The 25221-nt window shown below is 40.3% G+C and overlaps 1 protein-coding gene across 1 annotated transcript in view; it reads right to left on the bottom strand.

The window, feature by feature from the left end:
- Positions 1–215: 215 nt before the first annotated feature.
- LOC147026978 (keratin, type I cytoskeletal 19-like) overlaps positions 216–25221 on the bottom strand; it is a 50632-nt gene continuing 25626 nt past the window's right edge. The window contains exons 3-10 of the mRNA XM_085882934.1: positions 23595–23751; positions 19940–20095; positions 16407–16532; positions 10346–10566; positions 6564–6685; positions 6052–6076; positions 5070–5152; positions 216–1906 (exon numbers count right to left, since the gene is read on the bottom strand). Coding sequence (XP_085739060.1) covers positions 1803–1906; positions 5070–5152; positions 6052–6076; positions 6564–6685; positions 10346–10566; positions 16407–16532; positions 19940–20095; positions 23595–23751 — 994 coding nt within the window. The 3' untranslated portion in view covers positions 216–1802. The remainder of the gene's footprint in view (positions 1907–5069; positions 5153–6051; positions 6077–6563; positions 6686–10345; positions 10567–16406; positions 16533–19939; positions 20096–23594; positions 23752–25221) is intronic.

Consider the following 25221-nt stretch of genomic DNA (forward strand, 5'->3'; position numbering starts at 1 on the left):
ATATATAGATGCAAATTAAATTTGTATATCACTAAATTGAATATAAAGTTGAATGAAATTTAACAATATTTTGGATTTTATCTGTATTGTTCCAGCTCACTTGTAAACTTGCCTTCCAATTTTACTTCTGCTATGTACCATCCGTGGGTGTACAAACCTTTTTGTTTTTGTTTTTTCCATCATTATAGAAATATAAGCAATGTTTACCAACTCAGTTATAATAGAAACTTCCAGTTTATTATCATCGAAGCATTCATGTTTAACATTTCTATATTTTTGGTTGCAGTTGAGATTTGATGGCCTCGCCTTTTGAAGGAACAATGCGAACAAAATATTCAAACTCTATATACTGCTGTGGATCGAAAACAAACTTTTTTTTTTTACATTTCAACTACAGTAAATGCATGCATGATTTGAGTGTTTCTTTTGCTTAGAATAATTAATCAGAGTCAAAGCGGTGCCACAGCGTGTTGACGTTTCAGGTGCCTTTTATCAAAACAATACATCACAAAGTGTTTGACTCCATTTCATAATGATGTCTTGTTCAAGGAACATTGTGATGACCCTTGCATCTCAAGGCAAGGAAGATTTCAGTACGTTTAGGCCCCATATAGAAATTACGTATGCATGGAAGGTGGGGGTGGGGAGGGAAGAGCTAAACTGCTAAAATGAAATGGAGAAAAAGAGAATAGAGGAAAAAAGAGAGAGAGAGAGAGAGAGAGAGAGAGAGAGAGAGAGAGAGAGAGAGAGAGAGAGAGAGAGAGAGAGAGAGAGAGAGAGAGAGAGAGAGAGAGAGAGAGAGAGGTAAAGTGGAAGGAGTAGGGGGAGAAGGGAAGATAGGAGTCCCAGGAGGGTGTAGGAAAAGAGCATGTGCACGACGGAAGATGGTGGAAGAAGAGCAAAACTTTATACCATTCATCCTTACATAGCGATGGCTCCTTAGTTTTTACAGTACCATTGCCAAATAAACCTGACCAAGCATGGCTGTGCGTTTAAACAGAATAAAGCAATGACAGTGCGGATGAGAGTAAAGAAGCAGACACACAAAAGGAGAGTTGGAAAGAAGGAAAAGCAAAATTGACAAATGAAAGAAAAATCAGACTACCCAAGGAAAGACAGACATGGAAAAACAAAACCAACTACCCAAATGACAGTTAGCATATATACCATTACCATAGCAATACACCAACACTAAACTATTTGGTATTCCATATAGAACATCGGAGGGGAAGGGGGGGATGTATTGGGAGGAGGAGGAACGAACATTAGAACAGAAATTAAAATTTTTCATTTCCGTAATTCAATTTCTATCTAATAATTCAATCTCTTTCAGATAATTCGATTTCTATCTAATCCCACAAGTCTTTTCTTGTTTCTAGCACATGATTAAGAAAAAAAACAAAACTGTGAACACTTTATGTTACAAGTTCTTATCTACATTTTTATTTCCTTCTTAACTACTATTTTGTTTCAACCAATCAGCTGTCTTTGTAAATATGTCATGGCTATATTATCCTGCACCAGTAAGGTTGGTTCCAGGATCTACTTCAAAATCAGTTCACTCAATATATGACTATACCGGTGGAATTTAATATTTTTTATTTTATTTTAGTGTATAATTAGTAAAATAGGCAAACACTAAAACAGGTGGACTTCAGGATATATCAGTTCAATATTTCCTCCATTGATTGTGCTAGAATACCGCTACATGTAGTTATTAACTTAAGGTTTTGCTTGCTGACATCTGTTGAACCGAGGGAACCCGTCGAAATGATGTGAAACATCACAGGAGATGTCCATTTTCAGCCTTTGGTCGCACCTGAGACGATGTCTTGTTTTACCGAAACGACCTCATCGTTCACAATCATCTGGGTGATCACTCTTACTTGCTTCTTCTTGGTTAGATCTGCGGTGGTTTTCAAGCGAGAGAAGGAATATTGACGTTTATTTTTCTTTTCCTATTCAAAGTTGAAGATCATGGAAGAATACAAAAACAGAATAGAATAGAACAGCATGGAAAACCTGGAAACACTGACACCAGGGTAGCAGGACATGGCAGAGGGGGACTGTAAAGGAAGTGTGGATTTGGGGAGGGTTGATGAGGGCCGAAAAGATCATGAGTAGGGATGGGGGCATGACCTAGGGATGTTGTAAAGGGATCTTGAGTAGGGATGGGAAATGAACTGACTAATGGAGTAGCGATGGCAGATGATCATGATTAGGGATGATGGATGTATTGAAAAATGAGCAACGTGATGAATTAAAAAAAAACTAATAAATAATAAAAAATATAATTCCCTAATGTCAAACAATGGACTCCTCTGTTGTTGATAATTGTTCTCCATTAAATAATTATCCTGGCTGTTGCATCAGCTATGGCATGAGCACAGTTTCCGTCACTTCATCTTTTTTTAAACATCTTGGGCAAGATGCAATTACCGATCAGTCACTTAATGTAAAAATTTTGCAAAGGTATCAAAGCCTCTTGCATTAGTAATGTTTCTGTATAAGATTCATGAATGAAGCCACAAAGAATAGCAAACATGACAAAAAGTGTCTCCCCTTCCTCTTGTTTACAACCATAAAACTATCACAATAAATCAAACACGTTCCTCTGGAATTACATTTTATGTAATAGATTATTCAAAATCATGGCAGAGTCTATCTACTCATTGAGTAAGTAGTCAATGCATATCTACTTTTTATGTAGATCACAAAGAAATTTGATGCAGGAGGAGACCATTCGGACCATCATGCCCGCACTGCTACACCAACACCAGATTAAACAAATCCGTCAAAAGTAACATTCGTTCATTCCCACCGGTCTAGTAGAATGTAAAAATGTTTTGCCCACCATTATGGGAGTCGTGTTTCTTTCTACAGCTCTGATGTAAGAAGTTAAAGTGACCCTGTCTTTGCCAGTGACTGACGCAGGGAGACCTGTTACATCATCAATGGAGGTCACTGGTGATGCAACCATGACACTTGATACACCAGGTGTTTGGCATTGACCTGGCCATTGTCTGTCATATAATCAGCTGCTATGTCCAGAAATATTTTTCTGGCAAACAAAAGTTAAACAATGATCTTATCATTCCTGCAAGTATCCAAAACATCACACGAATAGAGGCAGTAAAAAAACAGAAAGACTGCACGTCAATCAACCTGTCGAGAATTAACAAGAAGCATCTTTTGAGACTTCACTTCCGAAGGTGAGATGACAGTGACACATAGGGCCTTGTATTCTAGGACCTCAGTAAGGACAAGTTGGGAAGCAGCAGCAGCACCAGTCAACAGTGGGGAAGCATATCCCATGACACAGTATGAAGGCTATGGCGAGGTTTGCCTGCTGTTCTTATGGAAGGACAAAGTGTCAATATGAGTCCTTGAACTAAAAGTAATGTCGATGACTGATTTGCTTATTTTCTCTTTTTCTCTAGAGATAGAGATATAGAGAGATTTTGCCAGAGCCTATCTTGTGGATGGGTGCAAAACTATATTCTGCATAGTGGAGTTATCTGCAAAGTGATACAAAGGATCTTCCAGTGATGAAGACACGTCATTGACATATCAGGATTATAATTAGTCCCAGAACACTACCATGATGGACAACTCTCTCTAGAGGTACAGCATCAGATAGAATTCTGTCCAAAGCAACTTGCTGCTTGTGAGTACACAGGAAATTTGATAGCAGGGATCTCTGAATGCCATGACCTGACAGTTTGGTAATCAGGGCAGGGTGCCAAACATACCGTAATCAAATGTACAGGAGATGTTCAATGAGTTAGCCCTGATCACTTGTTTGAGATTTAGGCATCCATCCATTGTCGACGTTGCAGTTGCAGCATGTCCCAGGTGGCAGCCAAAGTGATGCTGATCAGATATTTAGAGAGAAGAGTAGTCTTTAGGTCTGATGCAATAATTATCGATTCAATTATTTTGCTTGTGATGGAGAGAAGGCTCACTTGTCTTTCACACAGGTAACACTTGATTTTCCATGATGCAGACAGACAGCCCTCAGAAAATGTTTATTCTTTGTAATAGAATAGATTTTATTTTCCAGGTTGATTTTTGTTTTTGTATTTTTATTACAATTTCCTGCAAGCCAAATAATTTTAGTCCTTGGGCTTCTTGTTTTGGTGATAATTTAATTCAACCGAAATTCATTTTTTTTTTTCTTCATTTCATTGGGCTTGACCATAATGCATAGTGAACAAGATCTGACAGAATCTGTCACATTCAAGAATTCAAGTCATGGGTTACATTTTTATTTAACCCTTTGAACCCTGAGCTCCTGAGACTTTCAGCTCTCCCACCCTGGGCTCCCTGGAGAAAAATCGGGCCGCTCGGGTTTGTGGAGGTTTGAATAGCGGCCGGTAAAATGGCCATTTGGGTTCAAAGGGTTAAAACGGCAATCTGTGAGGTATGATTGTCCGTGTTTATTCCCTTACGTTCATATTTCCTTCTACAATGTGACCTTGAACAGCTCAAAACATCAAATGTTATGATCAAGGTGTGATGAAATGCTTACTTTCATTAACATAGTCATTTTACACCAATTCCAAAACAATTCATTGTCTTTTTAAAGTCCAGCAACCTGTGTTCAAACTTATTCATGTAGCTCACATGCGATACACAGCTCAAACAGTGATGCTGTTGCTGCATTAGCAATGGTGGCCAGCCACATGATGTGCAGTCTACTTATTATTCACCTTACTAGTTCCTGAAGAGTGTGTGTGTGTGTGTGTGTGTGTGTGTGTGTGTGTGTGTGTGTGTGTGTGTGTGTGTGTGTGTGTGTGTGTGTGTGTGTGTGTGTGTGTGTGTGTGTGTGTGCATTCAGATCTACTTTTATATAGATCATTCATTCTCAGAAATACTGCAATCTATATATGCCTTTGAGGCACTGCATTGCTAAATGTTCAGTCTTGTTATATCAGTGATGCCCATGATCATTCTTGAATTGTAGTTAAGGAAGGGAGGAAGAGGAAGGAGGATGTATATTTTGATGCTGATAAGATAGCAGTTTGTTGAAGCAGCGTTGTGTTTGTGAGTGCCAAATTATACTCCACCTGACTGGTCGTCATCATCCTCTCTCTCCAATTTGTATTCACCATCCGAGAGAACAAAATGGCCAGTTGGTGATGGAGATGCACTGGTCATGAAAAAAAAAAATGATGGTACAGGTAAAAAAATAAAAAAAATAAAAGTAACAACAGTTGTATGTCGATGTAATAATAACAAAACAGAATTTTAAACAGTGAGCCATGTCATCACAATGCTACAGTATTTTGAATTTTAAAACAGTCATACATTCATATCACTGATATGTCAAGTAGATATGCATATGTAAAATATGTGTGGATCAAATATCAACAATAAGGATTTTTCTATATTCACATCCTGATTATCCGTGCACTGTGTGAAGAATTACCTGAAGATACTCAGACGTAAGATTAGTCCTTCAGGTTTTATCCACATTGCAAAATTTACTCACAAAAGGCATCTCGTGTTTAACTTGTAGGACACTCATCATGTAACCGAACCAACCCATCACTTTCTTGCTACACACTCTAAAGGAAAGTTACTGTATGTAAAGAAAGATTTCTACAATTAATTATTATCTCCGCTAATTTAGGTGGACAGAGGTTATGTTTTCCCACGGTTTGTCTCTCTGTGAACAGGATGACTAAAAAAAGTTATGGACGGATTCTGCCGAAACTTGGTGGACAGGTTTGGCATGTCACAATAACAAATTCATTCGACTTTGGTGAAGATCTGGATTCGAGAATTTTTAAATGATTCTTTACCATTGAGAAATTGGGCTGAAAACAATATAGAGCGCGATATCTCAAAAAGTTGTGGGCGTACAATGGCAAAACTTGGTGGTTGATTTGGGTAGGTGACAAGAACAAGCTGATTACATTTGGTTGAGGCCCGGATGCGGATCTGGCCTATCAGTGGGATAGAAAACGTAAACTGTTCAGCCTGGCGGAGGTACGCGCTCCACCAAGTGCCTTTCCAGTTTATAAAATGATCAGTACCACATCTTACCTGAGAAAGGGTTCCTCCTTCATTCCTGAAACAAGAGGAAAACGTCACTTACTGATGTCGTTGCACAAACATCAAACAATTTCCTTGGAAACTGCATGAAGTGATTTGAAAATTTAAGATGCAGAGAGTGTGGCAAGGATTTGTTTCAAAGCGAATCATCGGCGTGTAAACTATACACCTAAGTCCCAGATGCAACTAGTCATCTCTAATGGCATGCCAGCTGTAGTAGGTATCCACGTAACAAGTCGAAGCTTGAATACAGCATCACACAAGGCATCAACGATGCTCGTTAAAGCGGTACTTTGTCACACTGAGAAATAAAACTCAAAGCTCTCGGAATGCTATACAGTATTAAATATTGGTACAAACAATTTGAAATGCATCTACTGTCTTGAGTAAAGTTTGAACACTCAAAGCTGCTCAATATCTTGCTAAAAAAAACAAAAAAACAGAACAATATATTGGTGGCTTACGATCATTATTTTTTTGTAAAACACAAGAACAGGATTTACCCGGTGATGGAGATCTGGCAATTGCTCTTCCAGGTGTCAAGCTTGGACTAAGACCCCTGGGTGTTCCCATATTTGGACTCTGTGAGGGACCATCTGTGAAATCGTCCACCTCCACCACAATCCTACATATGAAGATGTGAGCGGTGAGAGTGGTACGAAGAAATGACAGGGGTATGGCAGATAATTACATCCAGCAAACGATTACATCGACATAATTTCGTGTGAAAAACATTTGCAGTGGCAACCAATGTAGGGAGAAAAGAGGTTAGCACATCTTGGGGAGAGGCAAAAGCAACCGGAAGATTGCAAGATAGCAAACACATTACTGCATCAATATTTATGCCATAGATCAAGGGAAGTAGCAAAGCATAATTACAAACCAGTAAAGATCAACTTCAATGGAAGAGAAAATCATGAATAGTATAGTTCTAGAAAAAAGTGAAGCAACAACTCGAAAGGTTTGATACAATTTGAGCAAGTCGAGTCAAAACACGATCAAAGGCAGATCCAGATGGAATTTTGAAGAGAACTTGATGTATGGATAATGGTAGTGCAGTAGATTTGTCAGACAGAAGATTTTGGGAAGGCTTTTATCATGGTTCCACATGTGTCAAAGGGAATTGGTGCGTAAGTGAGGTGTACAAGAAAGGTCTGCTGCAGGTGTGGCATACAAGAAAGGTCTGCTGTGGGTGTAGCATGCAAGAAAGGTCTGCTGTGGGTATAGCATACAAGAGAGGTCTCTGCAGGTGTGGCATACAAGAAAGGTCAGCTGCGGGTGTGGCGTACAAGGGAGGTCTGTGCAGATGTGGCATACAAGAAAGGTCTGCTGTTGGTGCAGCATGCAAGAGATGTCTGTGCAGGTGTGGCATTCAAGAGAGGTCTGTGCAGGTGTGGCATACAAAAAAGGTCTGCTGTGGGTGCAGCATACAAGAAAAGTCTGCTGTGGGTGTAGCATACAAGAAAGGTCTGCTGCAGGTGTGGCATACAAAAAAGGTCTGCTGTGGGTGTAGCATACAATGAAGGTCTGTTGCAGGTGTGGCATACAAGAAAGGTCTGCTGTGGGTGTAGCATACAAGACAGGACTGCTGTTGGTGTGGTATACAAGAAAGGTCAGCTGTGGGTGTGGCATGCAAGAAAGGTCGGTTGTAAGTAGAGCATACAAGAAAGGTCTGCTGCAGGTGTGGCATACAAAAAAGGTCTGCTGTGGGTGTAGCATACAAGAAAGGTCTGCTGTGGGTGTGGCCGACAAGAAAGGTCTGCTGTGGGTGCAGCATGCAAGAAAGGTCTGATGTGGGTGGAGCATGCAAGAAAGGTCTGATGTGGGTATAGCATACAAGGGAGGTCTGTGCAAGTGTGGCATACAAGAAAGGTCTGCTGCAGGTCTGGCATACAAGAAAGGTCGGCTGTGGGTGTAGCATACAAGAAAGGTTGGCTGGGGGTACAGCATACAAGAAAGGTTTACTACAGGTGTGGCATAAAAGAAAGGTCTGCTGCGGGTGTCACATACAAGAAAGGTCGATGCAGGTGTGGCATACAAGAAAGGTCAGCTGCGGGTGCAGCATACAAGAAAGGTCTGCTGTTTGTGTAGCATACAAGAAGGTTTGGCTGCGGTTTTGGCGTACAAGAACGGTCGGCTGTGGGTATAGGGTACAAGAAAGGTCTGCTGTTGGTGTGGCGTACAAGAAAAGTCAGCTATGGGTGCGGCATACAAGAAAAGTCAGCTGTGGGTATGGCGTATAAGAAAAGTCAGCTGTTGGTGTGGCATACAAGAAAAGTCAGCTGTTGGTGTGGCATACAAGAAAAGTCAGCTGTTGGTGCGGCATACAAGAAAAATCAGCTGTTGGTGTGGCATACAAGAAAGGTTGGCAGCGAGTGTGGTGTAAAACAAAGGTCGGCTGTGGGTTTGGCGTTCAAGAAAGGTGGGCAGGTGTGACATACAAGAAAGGTGGGCAGGTGTGATGTCCAAGAAAAATCTGCTGAAAGTTCAACAGAAACCCAAAGTGGGTTTAAGTCAAAGTGGTAATTAGTAAATGTGAATGAACGAAAAAGGTAATTTCTGTATCCATTGTTATTGGCAATGTATTTTAATGATCAGCCAAAGAAGTGGGAGTTAGGATATCTACATTTTCAGATGAAACAAAGTTTAGGGGTGAAGTAATTAATCAGGAATAAAGGAACATTGCATGAAAGTTGAGATTATTTAAGAAAATGGGACAATGATTATCAAATGGGTTTTAATGCACTTGTTTTTTCATGTAATCAAGGCTAAGCAAGGTATTAGAAACTGTTTCCTTAACCGTGAGATTTATTAAAGGGTAGATGAGGACAAAAATGCAGAAATGAGAGTGGGCAATCCACTTAGGAATAAGTGCAGTGTCAAGCAATGAGAGATATGGCAAATGGAATTTTAGGATGAATTAAGACTTAAATGAAAGGATGTAGTACTATTATGATTGCCTGATAAGCCATTAATCTAGAATTCGGAATTAATATCTGGTCACCTTATTAGAGTGAGGTTATAACTGCAATATAGAGGGTTTGGCATTGTTCCAACCCAAAAATTTTCAAGCATTGTTCAATGACCAATAGATTTCAGCTATGAGGAGAGCAGAAAAGATTGAGCTTTTTAATGAGAGAAGATCTCACGGGGATGAAGTACGTATTAAAAATAACTGATAAGACGAGATGCTAATGAATGCACATATTTTGATTTTTATTTTATTAATTTTATACACAAAGAAAAGAGCATATATTCAACATGTTAGCAGATAGAGTTGCAGGAATGAGTTGGTTGAGCAGAAAAAGTTGGAAATCAAGAAATTCCCAGAAATGGAAGAATTTGGATAAAGATGGAGGTTGGTAAGAAGATGTAAATGTTTTCGAGCATAAATGCTTTTTCCCTTTCCAATTCCTTCCAAGTCGTACTTGCTATTCCCCATTTGTTCGCACGTTTATAAACCCACTATGCCACAAGTACATTGAATATCATAGGGACTGTACACAAATGTTTTGGGATTCTTTTACGTGGCCCAACTGTGACAAAATACGTGACGCTTGGTGACTGCCTGACCCTCCCTAACAAACACATGACTCTGTGAATGAGAGCAATGTCGCCTTTTTAAAACTTCGATCAGCGTCCATTCTGAAAGTTTTTTTGTTTGTTTAAATCGGTGGCATCCTACAGCTCAGTCAATCAGGTAGTGCTGCCCTTCAGCTCCCTCGAAAATGTACAAACTTCTAGTTGAACTTCCTGCTTTCTATTTTTTGGAAATGCCCTCTCGTAGCTTCAAATTAATTGTTTGAACAGCACCTCGGCCATTTTTGGATGAATTCAACTGAAAGCAAAGTCATTCTAATTTGAAATGTCTTGTCATGGTGAAGGGAAATCCAAGATGGCTGCACCCATGAAGACGAAGATGTGTCATGTGACTGTGGCTCTGACACCCTCCTCCCCCATGTGACACTCTGTGACACTCCAAGAAACCCCACCCCCAAAACATCACGTATTTTGTGCATAGCCACATATTACACCATGCAATCATTGGAGTACAAACAAATATTTCATATTTTGTGGTAGGAATGTTACCTAATGATGCAATTAGCCATCTGCCATTGGATATAATAGCCTTGTCTTGGGTCTATTTTTTTTCAATGCATGTACTCTTATGTACTGAAAGCAACTTGTAATCCATCATCTATCATTAAACCAAAATATAAAGATATTACCAACTTTAAGGAAGGTTAATGACATCTTTACTGTAGATCTTTTTTTAATAGCACACCTTGCCATTTCATCTTCAAGTAGTCGCCGGTAGGTGGCGATCTCTTGTTCCAGACGCATTTTCTCATTAAGGAGTGCAGAGTAAGCACGCAGCTGGCGATCATGCTCATCATTTGCTGTGTTCAACTCCCCCTCGAGACGGCCAATCACCCGCAAGAAGTTTGCGAGCTCACGCTCCTTGCGATTCTGCGTATTGGCGAACTCTAACTCGAGGGGTTCAATCTGCTCAGGTCATGACAGAGTGGTGGACACAGTGAAGAATTTATCCTGTACAGCATCGTGCACTTACAGCAAGAACCATTTGGTCACTTTTATATTAACAAGCAGTTTTTGAACATGCATTTAGGCATATCGTATTGAGCAGATCTACTGGAGACGACAACAGGATTAACAGGAAAGAAGAACGGTAATTCGGAAAAGAAAGAGGAAAAACAACTGGACAAGCACTACCACCTTAGTTGTTTGTTATGGTTTTCTCAAAAAGGCAAAGAATCTAATTTAAATCCTACAAGTGAAAGATTGACCTTCATCAGGTACTGATTATATGGTCTGTATTGTTGCCCCTCCCTCTGAGAGGCTTGAGCACAGGAGCACACGGTTGTTTCTTCTCTGAGGAAAGATATTTGGGGGCTGAAACATTAAACTGTAAGTCTCTATTAACAAAATGTATTTCGCTCTGCTTGAGTTTTACTTGATCCACCAATTTTGTTTGTAACTAAACTTGTGTGAATGTACATTTCTCAAACTACAGTGTTCTTCTGCGTCGAGAAATGGGAATATTAAGTCTTTTGCAGTTGTCACCATATTTTATCAGCACATTTTGGCTTTCTTTGCATATTTTAGGGTTATAAAGGTTGCACATTTAGAATTATTATTATTATTATTATTATTATTATTACTTATAGCAGGCACTCCAACCCTCTAGGTGAGAGTAACCTTCTCAGCCCACCTTCGGTGGGAGATGTACTGCGGCACAGTCTTGGAAATACACTTAGTAATTTTTGTCATTTTTGAAAGAAATTTTATTGAGCACAACATATCATAAGATAAAGGAAGATGATTCGTAATTCACATTTCTGCTCCGTGTCGATTTTGGAGTTTTCGTGACATCCACATTTGCTCCGTGATAGTATGATTCAATGAATATTTGACAGGGATTCGATTTTGAATTCTGCCATCTGGTTGCATCACCATTGAAGTGCAGCTATGCTAATGCAGTGCCCCTGCATATTAGGACAGGAACTTGGCCGATTGCCTGTGAGCTAGTCGTGTGGCGTAAAACTGCAGATACGGTCATGGCCTACTCTTGTGAAAGGCATATTTTATGTCCAACAATAAATACGAGCAGATAAAATACCATGAAGCCTCACATCCCTCTGAAAGATATCACACTTAGTGTTACAATGCCTTGGCTGCGAAGCACCAGGGTTGACTGTTTATAGTCAGGTCAGGAATATAACCCAGATGAGATGAGACAGCTCAAAGGTGAGCACGCTACTTCTGACCTATAACCTGTCAGTCCCATTTATAATTTTAAGAATTCCAATCATTTTATTTTGTGATGTGGTATTTCTTCACAATAGGCCGCAATTATATGAGCAATATGCCTTTGTATTTCATCATTCATCTTTAATATGAATCACCAATTTTGGTTTTAGACCTGGTCACTCAATATTGGACATGGTGTTGCTACTGACCAAGCAATGGACTTCAAAGAGGATGTCAAGGTAGTCTCTCTTTGTCATGTGTATGACACAGTTGATCACTCTGCTCTGCTCATAAAGCTCTAACATTTTGGTGTCTGAGATCAACTTCTTACTTAGCTGCCAGATTTCTTTCATATGTCAAAACAGTGCATTGCTGTACTTGGTATCATTCTTCAACTCTTTCTTTTGAAAATGGTGTTCCTGAGTGCAGTGTTATAGGCCCAATCTATTTTGCTGATTCACATTAAGGACATCGCTATCTCAATGGATAACCCACTGTATGACTTGGCTGATAACTATCTTGGGCTGTACATCCTTTTTTATCCTTGCAATAGACAGGCTGCAACCTGATATTTGTCTGCTAACCTTCAGAAGGTTAAAGCTTGGTCCACCACGTAGAACATGTCCCTCAATGTCCTCACAACACCTATCAGTAAGAATTGCATGGGAAATACTCCAATCATCATGTCTGGCCAACCACTTAGACTCTTAGAGGTTCATTCTTGACCTCACCATTGGCCGTGACTTGTCTGGCCTGAGTGAACCAAATTTCAAAGCTTGCCTCATGAATTGGGCATTATCTTTGCATCCACTGCAAATTCAGGTCGTTCCTTGGTGCTACTCCGGTCCTTAAAATATAATAGCATTCAGGAGGAGATCTATCGAGTACCTAATAAATCGATCGTCCCAAAATGCTTCCAACTGGGAGTGTTTGTGTTGCCCAGGTGTTGGCTTTTGTTCAGCAGGGTGATGCACACTCGGTGTTGCGTGGAGACGCGCCACTGCATGCATCTGCTTGTTTGCTTCTTTGAAACAAAGAAATAGATTGAATCCCAGAAGAGTTCGGAAATACAGATGATCCTGCTTGATCTCAAAATGAAATGACAGCATATGCATGCTCTACAGAAGAGCATCTCAACAATCCCTCATCACAATTTTTCTGAAATTCTATCTGAAATCCAATACCGCTGCAAATCTTTTTGTTGCTATCTGGTTGATGAGCAAGACTGTGACCTAACAGATGGAGGAAAATCAAAAATGGTGAAAACTCTATTGAAAAGTGAGAATTTTAATAACTAGGACTGTGTCCATAAGTTACACTAATTCATTTATATTTATGCAATAGCATGAACTTAATAGTAACCCCTCACAAGCTCCATCGAGGACATGAAAGAGTTCACAAGAGGCAGGTTGCTTTAAGGAAATAAAACAGGACTTATAAGGCCTTAACACTGAAATTATCTGCAGTTACTTTGCTAATGTTGACTTTATGTTTACAAAGCTCGATATATATTTATACATATATATTTATACATATATATATATATATATATATATATATATATATATATATATATATATATATATATATATATATACACACCGAGTACAAAACATGAGGAACACCTGCTCTTTCTATGAAATAGACTAATCAGGTGAATCTAGGTGAAAGCTCTTCTTCTTCTTCTTCTTCTTCTTTCGGCTGCTCCCGTTAGGGGTCGCCACAGTGGATCATCCATATGATCCGCATAGTGATTTGGCACATGTTTTACGCCGGATGCCCTTCCTGACGCAACCCTGGTCACCTCTTGCGACACAGGGATCTGGTACACCTATTTTAACCGGGGTATACACCGGGCCCAGTACACTGGTACTCATTTTGCCGACCTCGGAAGGATGACAGGCTGAGTCAACCCCCTGGTGTATTAATTCAGTGGCCCAACGGGGCTTGAACTCAGGACCTTTTGGATCCCAAGCCGCTGCCCTAACCACTGTGCCAACACCAGGCTCTGAATCCAGGTGAAAGCTATGATCCCTTATTTAATGCAACTGTTAAATCCACTTCAATCAGTGCAGATGAAGGGGAGGAGATAGGTTAAAGAAGGATTTTAAGCCTTGAGGCATGTATTGTGTATGTGTGTGCCATTCAGAGGATGAATGGGAAAGACAAAATATTTAAGTGCCTTTGAATGGGGCATGGTAGTAGGTGCCAGGTCCACCTGTTTGAGTGTGTCAAGAACTCCAATGCTGCTGATTTTTTTCACGCTCAACATTTTGCTGTGCGTATCAAGAATGGTCCGCCACCAAATGACATCCAGCCAACGGCAGGCCAGTGGTCAAAAATGGCTCATTGATGAAAGAGGGCAAAGGAGGCTGACATGAATTATGCAGAGCAACAGACAGGCTTCAGTTCATCAACTGACCATTCAGTACAACATTGGTGCCGAAAGACCCATAAAAAGAATGCTCAATTCATCGTACAATGACACGATTGAGGTCATTGCAGGGGGGCAGCCGACGACCAGACAGAGTTCCACTTTTTTCAGCAAGAAACAAGAGCCTGCAGTTGAAGTGGGCTCAGGAACAAAAACACTGACACTGGAGGATTGGAAAAACATTGCCTGATCTGATGAATCCTGGTTCCTGCTGTTTCATGCTGATGGGAGGACTAAGGTAATGAGAAACCATGTGAGTACATGCATCCATAATGCCATGTGTTAACATTGCAGGCTGGAGGTGGTGGTGTTATGGTGTGGGGTGTGTTTTCATGGCACAATTTGGGCCCCTTGATAAAGTGGAGCAACATTTGAATGCCACAGGATATCTGAACATCATTGCCAATCAGGCGCATCCCTTCATGACAGTGGTGTCTCCATCTGTGAATGGATTTCTTCAGCAGGTTAATATGCCATACCACAACGCAAGGATTGTCCAGTAATGGTTCCACGAACATGACAGTGAATTCAGCTTCCTGCACAGGCCTGCCCAGTCACCAGATCTCAATCCAATTGAGCATCTGTGGGATGAGATTAAACTAGCTATTTGGAGTTGAAATCCACTACCAGCCAACATGACACAACTGTGGGAAGCAATGGAGTTAACATGGGCCAACATCCCTGTGAATGCTTTTTGCTACTTTGTCGAGTCCATGTCCCGACGTATTGAGGCTGTTTTGAGGGCAAAATGGGGTGCAACTCAATATTAGGAAGGTGTTCCTACTGTTTTGTACACTGAATATATGTACGTGTGTGTATACATACATACATATATATATATATATATATATATATATATATATATATATATATATATATATATATATATATATATATATATATATATATAACACACACACACACACACACACACACACACACACACACACACACACACACACACACACACACACACACACACACACACACACACTGTTTAAGCCAGCAAGATTGAACAACCATGCCCCCACTAGCCTTTATCATGAATGAAATCTCTATTCATATCCTCCCAGATAAGCAAAGAATGGGGAAGTTGGGTGGTCCAAGTCAGATGGTCAATGACAAGGCCACAGATAACAATCAGACTTTGTGATAGTTGTCCAATTGCAAATGGAAATTGATCAGCCAATGGCAAGTGTGTTCTGCCAGCAAGGCAGCAGCTGTTAAAGAGGTACAATATGATTTTACATATTTTTGATATTCAATTATTCGATGTTTTCGAGGTTGGAGTACTCATCATGAATTATTATATTGGTACACACACACACAGACAGACACACAGACACACCATTTCTGGAGAGGGGCAGATTGTCTGGACCACAGCATCTCCTTTTAAAAAAAAAAAAACTAAGTCAAACTGTCTTCCTCAACCTTAAAAAGTTTGTGAAATGTTTTTTTCTCTAAGAATCATTGCAATAACATCCAATTATCACCGCGGACATACGGTACATGCTGAATGCAAAGAGGTTATGGCTCAGAGGCAGCATAGACTGTTATAGCTATCTCATGTCATACTGGTGCTTTATCGGTGGATATCGCATACATGCACATCTTTAGAGATGTTAAGCTGGCTGTTTTCAGCACCTTTCACAAAGAGCAGGCCATTTTTATGCTGGTACCCTGTCCAAATCCCCAAATCCCAATTCCTGCTTTGGTTGAGAACTGTCCTGGAAACGCTGGTACCCTATCCAAATACCCAAATCCCAATTCCTACTTTGATTGAGAGCTGTTCTGGAAACTTGCTGCAAAAAAAAAGCTTCCAGGGGGTAAATTCTCAGCTACAAAAACGTTCAGGACCTTGTCTTGAGGGGTCCGGATACTCCAAGGAGGACTGACAATCAAAAAAAAACAACCGAAAGCATCGGCTGTGGATTTTCAAATTGTTTCATGTTTTTGATAAACATGTTGGATCTCCATATAATAGGAGAGATTCTCTCTCCATCGGTAAAAAAAATCATTTTCGATTTGCAACTGAATTATTTTCGGAGCGCAAAATAAATATTTACAACTCGAGCAAGTATCAATAAACTCGAGAGTTGCATCGAAGAGCCGTGTCGTACATGTTTGTGTTGTCACTTACCGTTTTCCTTAGCGATTCCAAATCGTTTTGAAAGATCTTGTAAGAGCGGCGGAGCTCCTCCTGCTCTTGTTTTACATCACTCAAGACCTTGGTCTGCTGCTCTTCTTGAGGACTCACGGTGGACACCTGGAGTATGTGCAGGAGATCATTTCCTCATATTTTCTATTTGAAAGGACAGGTAACGTAATTTTTCAAAGATTTTATTTGCTGCTTCTAAATTAACAACTTTAGATCAAATGTTACCACCTTTAAATTAGATCACGCATGACGACAACAAATAAAGCCCTTAAAACATTGTGCTTGTAGTTGATGATGTCACTCACTGCATGGTGGCCAGACCTGAAACTAGAATTGAGCATCAACAGGAAGAAGAGGAGATCCTTGCATGATTTTCATGTTTTCAGGTAAAACACAAAGCACATTTTAAAAGCTGAGAATTACTACATCAATCATTATTGAAATATCAGCAGATGCTCCTTTATAAGCAAGAAAAGCAAAACCAAGGAACCGAAGTAATTTTTTTTAATGGAGGCGACCGGTCAACTATGGATCACACACAGATTTTTACTTCAGGAGAGTATATACCAGGGTATAGTAGCAATTATTTCCTGCCAATCACAATGTACAGGAAGTGGACAAAAAAATGGAAACACCTGTGGAAAACGAGGCACACTAAGCAACGGCTTCCACACAGGTGTGGCCTATGTGTTAATTAAGCAAATAACATCCCATCATCCTTAGGGTCATGTATAAAAATGCTGCACAGGCCTGGTTACCTATAATTATGGCTAATTAAATATGTCTACAAGAGGAGACTCCCCCTCCCCTCCACCACCTGCAATGCCCCTATCCACAACAGAACACGTGTGGTCACCCAATGGTTTGATGAGCATGACGCTGATGTTATCCATATGTCACGGCCTTCTCAGTCACCAGATCTGAACCCAATCGAGCATTTATGGGATATTCTCGAGCGTCGCCTGAGACAGCATTTTCAACCTACATCATACAGGTGTGAGTTGATTGACTTTCTCGTGGGAGAATGGTGCTGCATCCCTCCGGCAGAATTCCAGACGTTGATGGACTCTATGCCACGGCACATACAGGCTGCACTGGACACACTCGGTGGGCCAATGCTCTATTAAGTAACTTTATATTGGTATTTTCATTTTTTGTCAATTACCTGTATATGACCAACCAGTGTTCACCGAGATAACATAGAAACCACTGCATCACACCAATGGTCACCCAAGGATGTGAGCATGTGTAATTGTGATTATAAAAGGCAAAGTATATGCTCTCAAGCGTGAAGTTACTCAGACTTCTTGAGGAAAGTAACTGCAGCCTAACACACAATCGGCTCTAAACTGATGATGTCCGGAGGATGAAACAGAAGTCCTTGGATGGCTCCAAACTGATGATGTCCAAAGGATTAAACAGAAGTCCTTGGATAGCTCCAAACTGATGATGTCCAAAGGATTAAACAGAAGTCCTTGGATAGCTCCAAACTGATGATTTCCAAAGGATTAAACAGAAGTTCTTGGATGGCTACAAACTGATGATGTCCAAAGGATTAAACAGAAGTCCTTGGATAGCTCCAAACTGATGATGTCCAAAGGATTAAACAGAAGTCCTTGGATAGCTCCAAACTGATGATGTCCAAAGGATTAAACAGAAGTCCTTGGATAGCTCCAAACTGATGATTTCCAAAGGATAAAACAGAAGTCCTTGGATAGCTCCAAACTGATGATGTCCAAAGGATTAAACAGAAGTCCTTGGATAGCTCCAAACTGATGATGTCCAAAGGATTAAACAGAAGTCCTTGGATAGCTCCAAACTGATGATGTCCAAAGGATTAAACAGAAGTCCTTGGATAGCTCCAAACTGATGATGTCCAAAGGATTAAACAGAAGTCATTGGATGGCTCCAAACTGATGATGTCCAAAGGGTTAAACAGAAGTCCTTGGATGGCTCCAAACTGATGATGTCCAAAGGATTAAACAGAAGTCCTTGGATAGCTCCAAACTGATGATGTCCAAAGGATTAAACAGAAGTCCTTGGATAGCTCCAAACTGATGATGTCCAAAGGATTAAACAGAAGTCATTGGATGGCTCCAAACTGATGATGTCCAAAGGGTTAAACAGAAGTCATTGGATGGCTCCAAACTGATGATGTCCAAAGGGTTAAACAGAAGTCCTTGGATGGCTACAAACTGATGATGTCCAAAGGGTGATACAGAAGTTATTGGATAACTCCAACGGATGAAATAGAAGTCCTTGGATAGCTCCAAACTCATGATGTCCAAAGGGTAAAAGAGGAGTCCTTGGGTGGCTACAAATTGATGGTCCAAAGGGTGATACAGAAGTCTTTGGATAGCTCCAAACTGATTATGTCCAAAGAGTAAAAGAGGAGTCCTTGGGTGGCTACAAACTGATGATGTCCAAAGGGTGATACAGAAGTCTTTGGATAACTCCAAACTGATGGTCCAAAGGATGAAAGAGGAGTCCTTGGGTGGCTACAAACTGATGATGTCCAAAGGGTGATACAGAAGTCTTTGGATGGCTTCTTTGTTTACCTGACCAGATAGTATGGTTTTCCACCACTGAGTGGTATTTAGGTTTGCAATACACATACGTATTAGGGATGGGTTTCCATTGCAAAGCTTTTATTTTAAGTCTCGCCCCAAAGGGGATGCGAGACTTTGTGTGTTTGTGTGAACCCCTGTCTGTGTGTGTATATGTGTCTACGTCTATATATTTTCGCTTGAAAAATGTTTTTCTCTGCAACCGTTTGTCCAATCAATACAAAATTTTGGGAGGGACTCGTATTTTATATCATCATGGAGGATATTTTAATGATGATCCTGATATCATAGGTCACATACCAAATGTCAGTCATATTGGATTAAAGGAAAAAAAATTGGACATCATTTCCAAAACCACTCAATGAAAACAATTGAAACTTGGCAAACTGTATGTTATCAGCTCCCCCATCGGGTGCACATGGTGATAACGATGGAGTCATCGGTGAAGTGGTATTCCAGCCATAATTGGTTGAATTGAAATCTTCCTCCGAAAAATCTGGAACTTCATATGTCTGATCTATGACCTGATGAAAGTGAACAATTAAATTTATGACATTTATAACACATGCCAAGAAACTACATGACAAAAGAGGGTGCATGAATGATATGGGTCTGTGGGCCATAAAGTAGTGGGCCATAATAGCAGCATGCTCAGTTAACAAAGCACAAGGTTCTACAAGTGCCTTTCTCGTGTTTTTTTTTAAAGAGATCAAAGTTATTTATTTATCTATCTACTCATTCATTCATTGTTCTTTCGAAAATGCTTCAAGCTATCATTTTTGTAAAAAATAAAATAAAAAAAATTCCAAGTTTGAAAAGAATCCCAAAAATTCAATAACCACATTCAACTACTAAGAAAATACATTTTAATCCAATGTTGAAATAATTCCCAACTTTGAAATGACAATCATATGAAAGTAATAATAAGTGCTTGTCAAAATGTCTCACCAATTTGCGGAAGTTCTCCTCTGCTTCATCGCGGATCTTGTCAATGAAGGTTTCGTACTGCGAGCGCAAGTTGCTCAGAACGTCTGTCAGGTCATCACCTTTCATCTCCGTCACATTGAGGGTAGTTTCCAGGTGACTTCGAAGCTCAGCCAAATCCTGCATTGCATGCACATTCAAGTCTTAAGTACATGCTGTCGCTACAACTTGGTCATATTAATTCCTTCATGCTATTTATCTGCTCTTTGTCTGTCAATGTCATATTAATCCACGTTAACATATCCAGATTTCACCAGAGATGAATTGAAATGATGTGAAAGTACTCCATGATGCACTTTCATTAAATTAAGTGCTGACATGCCAGTTGAGTGGTAGTATACCAGTCTTTTAGCCTTCTAGTCTGGGTTAATTTCCTAGCCTGACCATGAACAAATTTGAATCCTGGTGATTTGCAGGTAGAGATCATTGCATTGTGTGCACACCGCTCTTCAAAGGGATATTCAGCCAGGGCTGCTGGAATCCACCAGTCGATTTGAAAGAACACACAGTCATTAAAAAAGATAGTTTACTAATACCTGAGACAATCTCTGACTTATTTCCAGTTGTTACTGGAGTTCGTCAGGGGTGTGTACTGGCCCCCACACTTTTCAGCACTTGTATGGACTGGATTCTAGGGAGGATGTCAGAGAGATCAAGCTGCGGTGCATCGTTTGGGAATGTCAAGATATCTGACCTTGATTTCGCAGATGATCCAGTCATCTTTGCAGAGACTTTAGATATCCTTTTGGGGGCCCTCAAGGTGCTGAATGAGGAGTCGGAGCCACTGGGATTACGGGTTTTCTGGGTCAAAACTAAGATCAAGGCTTTCAATGACATCTTGGATGCTGCTCTCCTGTCTGTGCCTGTTTGTGGTGAGGATGTTGAGGTTGTGGAGAGATTGGCACTGATATTCATGTCTCTGCTGGCTGTGAGTCAGAGGTCAATAGATGTCTGGGTCGGGCCTGGGGGAATCATGGATTCACTGAATAATGGGGTGTGGCGCTGCCGGTACCTGTGCGAGAGGACGAAAGTCCGAGTCTTCAGGTCCTTGGTGCTTCCAGTCTTGCTCTATGGATGTGAGACTTGGACTCTGACCAAGGATCTGAGACAGAGACTTAACTCCTTTGGTACCAGGTCTCTTTGGAGAATCCTTGGCTATTGCTGGTCGGACGTTGTGTCCGAGTGGTTGCTGAGAGAGACTCAAATGAGATTTGTTACCTGCATAGTCCATGAGCATCAGCTGTGGCTGTATGGACATGTGGCTCGTTTTCCTGATGCTGATCCTGCTCACCAGATTTTCTCAGCGAGGGAGTCACGTGAGTGGAGGTGGTCAATGGGCCAACCACGTGCCTGGTGGTTGCAGCAGGTTGATCGGCATCTCAAGGAGATTGGGATGGTCCAGGCATCTGCCTGGGGGATGGCCAGGCGGAGGCCCCTAGAATAGCGGCGGAAAGTGGATGCAGCGACACGCTGCTCTGGCGCATGCTCCCATTCCTGACCTGACCTGAGACAATTACAAATTCCTGCTGGAAATTCCTGCTCCTTACGACAAAGTGGCAAACAGTCTAGTGTTGATTCCCAGCCATGGAAATGCACAACACTTAGTGTGAGCATCCTGCACCTCTCCAAGGTAGTATGGGTCTGAATTTATTTTATTATAATATTCAGAAATTTGCTATATCTGCTTGAGGACACGTCACATATCAGTGATATAAAAGGATCCTGATATTCCATTTCAAGTGATATCACCAAAAACATTCTGTGCATCCCTCTATCTCCATGATATCAATCCAAATAGTTCTCCCTTGACTTAATTTGGGAATCTTCTTGCCCATCCAAGCTTCCTATAAAATATTGACATAATTTTCGCTAATTCGTTTTTCAGACAACTTTTGAAATTGATTGTATCACTTCTCTTTTCCTCCGGAGTTATGACCGAGATAAGTGGCAAAATGGTTGGAGCATTCGCTCTGAGTCTGGGAAGTCAGAGGTTCTAACACTGGCCGAGTCAAACCAACGACTTTCAAAATGGTGCGTGCTACTTACTTGCTTGACATTTTTTAAAGGATAGAGCATGAACAAACAACAATAAGTTTGCAACCATTGTTCATACTTGATAAGCCTAATGATCTCCCTGATTTTGGTTCCTTACTAGTGGCGGATTAATGTATGGGCATGCAGGGCAGGATTAATGTATGGGCATTAATATATGTAATGGGCATACAGCTCAAGGTGAGCCCTGAGATCAAGGTGGATCCCAAGCTCAACATGCATCTGGGTAGACACAGCATGAGGGCCATGAAATTGCATGGGGCCCCACACGACTGAGGAATCCTTACAAGGGAACTCTGATTGTATGTTTAACCTTAAGGTCGCACTGGACTTCATTCATTTCAGCAAACTAAAGGATTTAAGGTCATTCACCATTGTGGAGATCAATTTTATCTGATAGGACAGTACAGAAGTAGCAAACTTACCTTTGAGCTGTTTGGTCTCATTTGATTACCGACTCAACTATTAAACTGTCAAATTGGTGCTTCGCAGGCAGGGTGTTTCATCATAAAGTGTGCTGTTCCTCGGATAGACGTGAGGACAGGTGTCCCATCTGCTAACACTACTTGATGGACATAAATATCCCACGGTATCTTTACGTTTCACTGCAGTAGTAAGTAAGCGCTCCATCATGAAAAAAACTGATTATGAAGAGTCATCTCAAGTCATATGACTTGATGATCACTTAAATGACCTTAAAACGGCAATCAACTGAATTCATAAATCTGTGCTATTTGCTATTTCTTTACAACTCGTCAACATCTACCCTAAAAAAATCACCCTTATTTTATTTTATCCCACCACAAGTCATGGGACAGATGCAATTTCATTTCACAAATCCCAATAACCATTAGTTTGGCATCTACTAAGAGTTGTTGATAGATTGGAGGTGATATTGATTCTTGACCCTACCTCACTATTGTGTCCCGTAGTTCTTCATGATTTTCCACTGCTCCTTCTTGTTGAGCTTATATTTAACGTGGGTGCCTGGACTGTTCACTTTTCAAAACAAAACCTGTTTCCGCATTGACCACACTGATGAGAAATTGTGTGCTCAAGTTGCAGTTTCCCGATATATATGGCTCTCCAAACTGCACTGACACTCGTCTGACAGTGATTTCCCAGACTCTTTCGACGCAGCAAGGAGGTTTGATGTGACAAAAGGGCCTCTTCATTTCCATCGTACAATCCGTTAGAGTTCTCTTCCTTCTTGACGATATGCCACATTGACGGTCAGAGTACATGGAACTACACAATGAAGATCAAATCACAATCACTTGTGGACAATTCTCACAAATGGAAAGGCAAAGAGTGTCCCATGACTATTGCTAGAAAAATGTGTTATTATGGGGCCTCTACATATTCTTATAAGGAAATTGAAAGATATGTATTTTTTTCCCTGTGTCTTTCCTACCTCCCCCAACCATTTCTATCCCAATCTCCCCTCTCCCTCTCCCCAACCTTCGTCCTCCACAATTCCTTGACCCATTTGACTCTCACCTGCCTTCTCTTCATTTCTCAATTCACCTTCCTCCACCTCACCCTGACATAATGCCAGCCCTTTTACCTCTGCATGGCTCTTCTTAATGTAGGCCAGTTCATCCTTCTGTGCCTCCACATCTGTCTCAAGCTCAGTGCGTGCCAGCGTGTACTCGTCCAACAATGTCCTCAGGTTAGTAATGTCAGAGGCCACAGAGTTGCGCACACCACATTCTGTATCCCATCTGGTAAGGGAGTAAAAGAAGCAACCAAACAATTTACTGAGAAAATAAATCCAATAAAAGAGACCATATGCATGTGCAGGATAATTATTAGCTCGTCCATTTATGAAGTCAAAAAAAATTAAATCAACAATTCCTTTTTATAATTTTTTTGCAAACTCTTTTTACAATATTAACTGATGGATGTTTGTGTTTCACAATCTTTTAAATAACAGTTTAAACCTTTCACAAAACAATACCATTTAATTCTAGTTGTTTACTTATACATTAAGCCACAGAACTTTTGCTCATCCCTCCTCGATCATCGGAAAGCGGAATTCAGTTATAATTATTATTATTACTCATGTGGATCGGCGCACTTCGTGCACCTCACTACATGATGCTGCAGAGGCTTAGGCATCTTTAAACATGCCTGCTTTCTCTGAGAGTGTGGGAACGGGGTGAATGGTCGGTGTGGGTTAGTGGGGGTGATGGTGTATCAAGAGTTGTGGGGGGATGGGGGAATGGTGGAGGGGATGTACTGGATGGTGCTGGGGGGGGGGGGAGGTCAGCCAAATAAATTTTGTTCCCTGATTGAATATATATATATATATATATATATATATATATATATATATATATATATATATATATATATATATATATATATATAATATACTGTAAATCAGAAGTCAGAACCCAACACGTATAAATAAAAAGGAAGTGAGCACAAATTTATATTAATTTTAAACTCGCAAATACCACCCGTCGCTTCGCTGATGGGAATACTAAGGAGGGGGAGGGGAGAGAAAGCGAGGAGTTGGGGGGAGAGAGTGAGGATGGAGGGGAAGAGGAGAGAAGGAGACCGAGGGTGGGTGGGGAAGCGAGGAAAGGTGGGGGAGTGTGGAAGGAGGGGTGAGGGAGGAGGAGTGGGGGGAGGGAAGGAGGCATGAGGGGAGGTTCCGTCCAGACATAACCACCATCCAGACACGTCCAGATAAAACCACCGTCAGAGAGAGAGAGAGAGAGAGAGAGAGAGAGAGAGAGAGAGAGAGAGAGAGAGAGAGAGAGAGAGAGAGAGAGAGAGAGAGAGAGAGAGAGAGAGAGATATATATATATATATATATATATATATATATATATATATATATATATATATATATATATATATATATATATATATAGAATATGTTGTGCTTTGTAAAGAACAACACTCACACACTATATATGTATATATATATATATGTATATATGTATGTATATATATGTATGTATATATATGTATATATGTATGTATATATATGTATATACATGTATGTATATATATATGTATGTATATATATATATGTATATACATGTATGTATATATATATGTATGTATATATATATATATATATATATATATATATATATATATATATATATATATATATATATATATATATATATATATATATATATATATATATATATATATATATATATATATATATA

This window comes from Eptatretus burgeri, chromosome 5 (assembly GCF_056783735.1).
Source record: "Eptatretus burgeri isolate ZD-2024b chromosome 5, Ebu_testis_v1, whole genome shotgun sequence".
Lineage (NCBI taxonomy): Eukaryota > Metazoa > Chordata > Myxini > Myxiniformes > Myxinidae > Eptatretus > Eptatretus burgeri.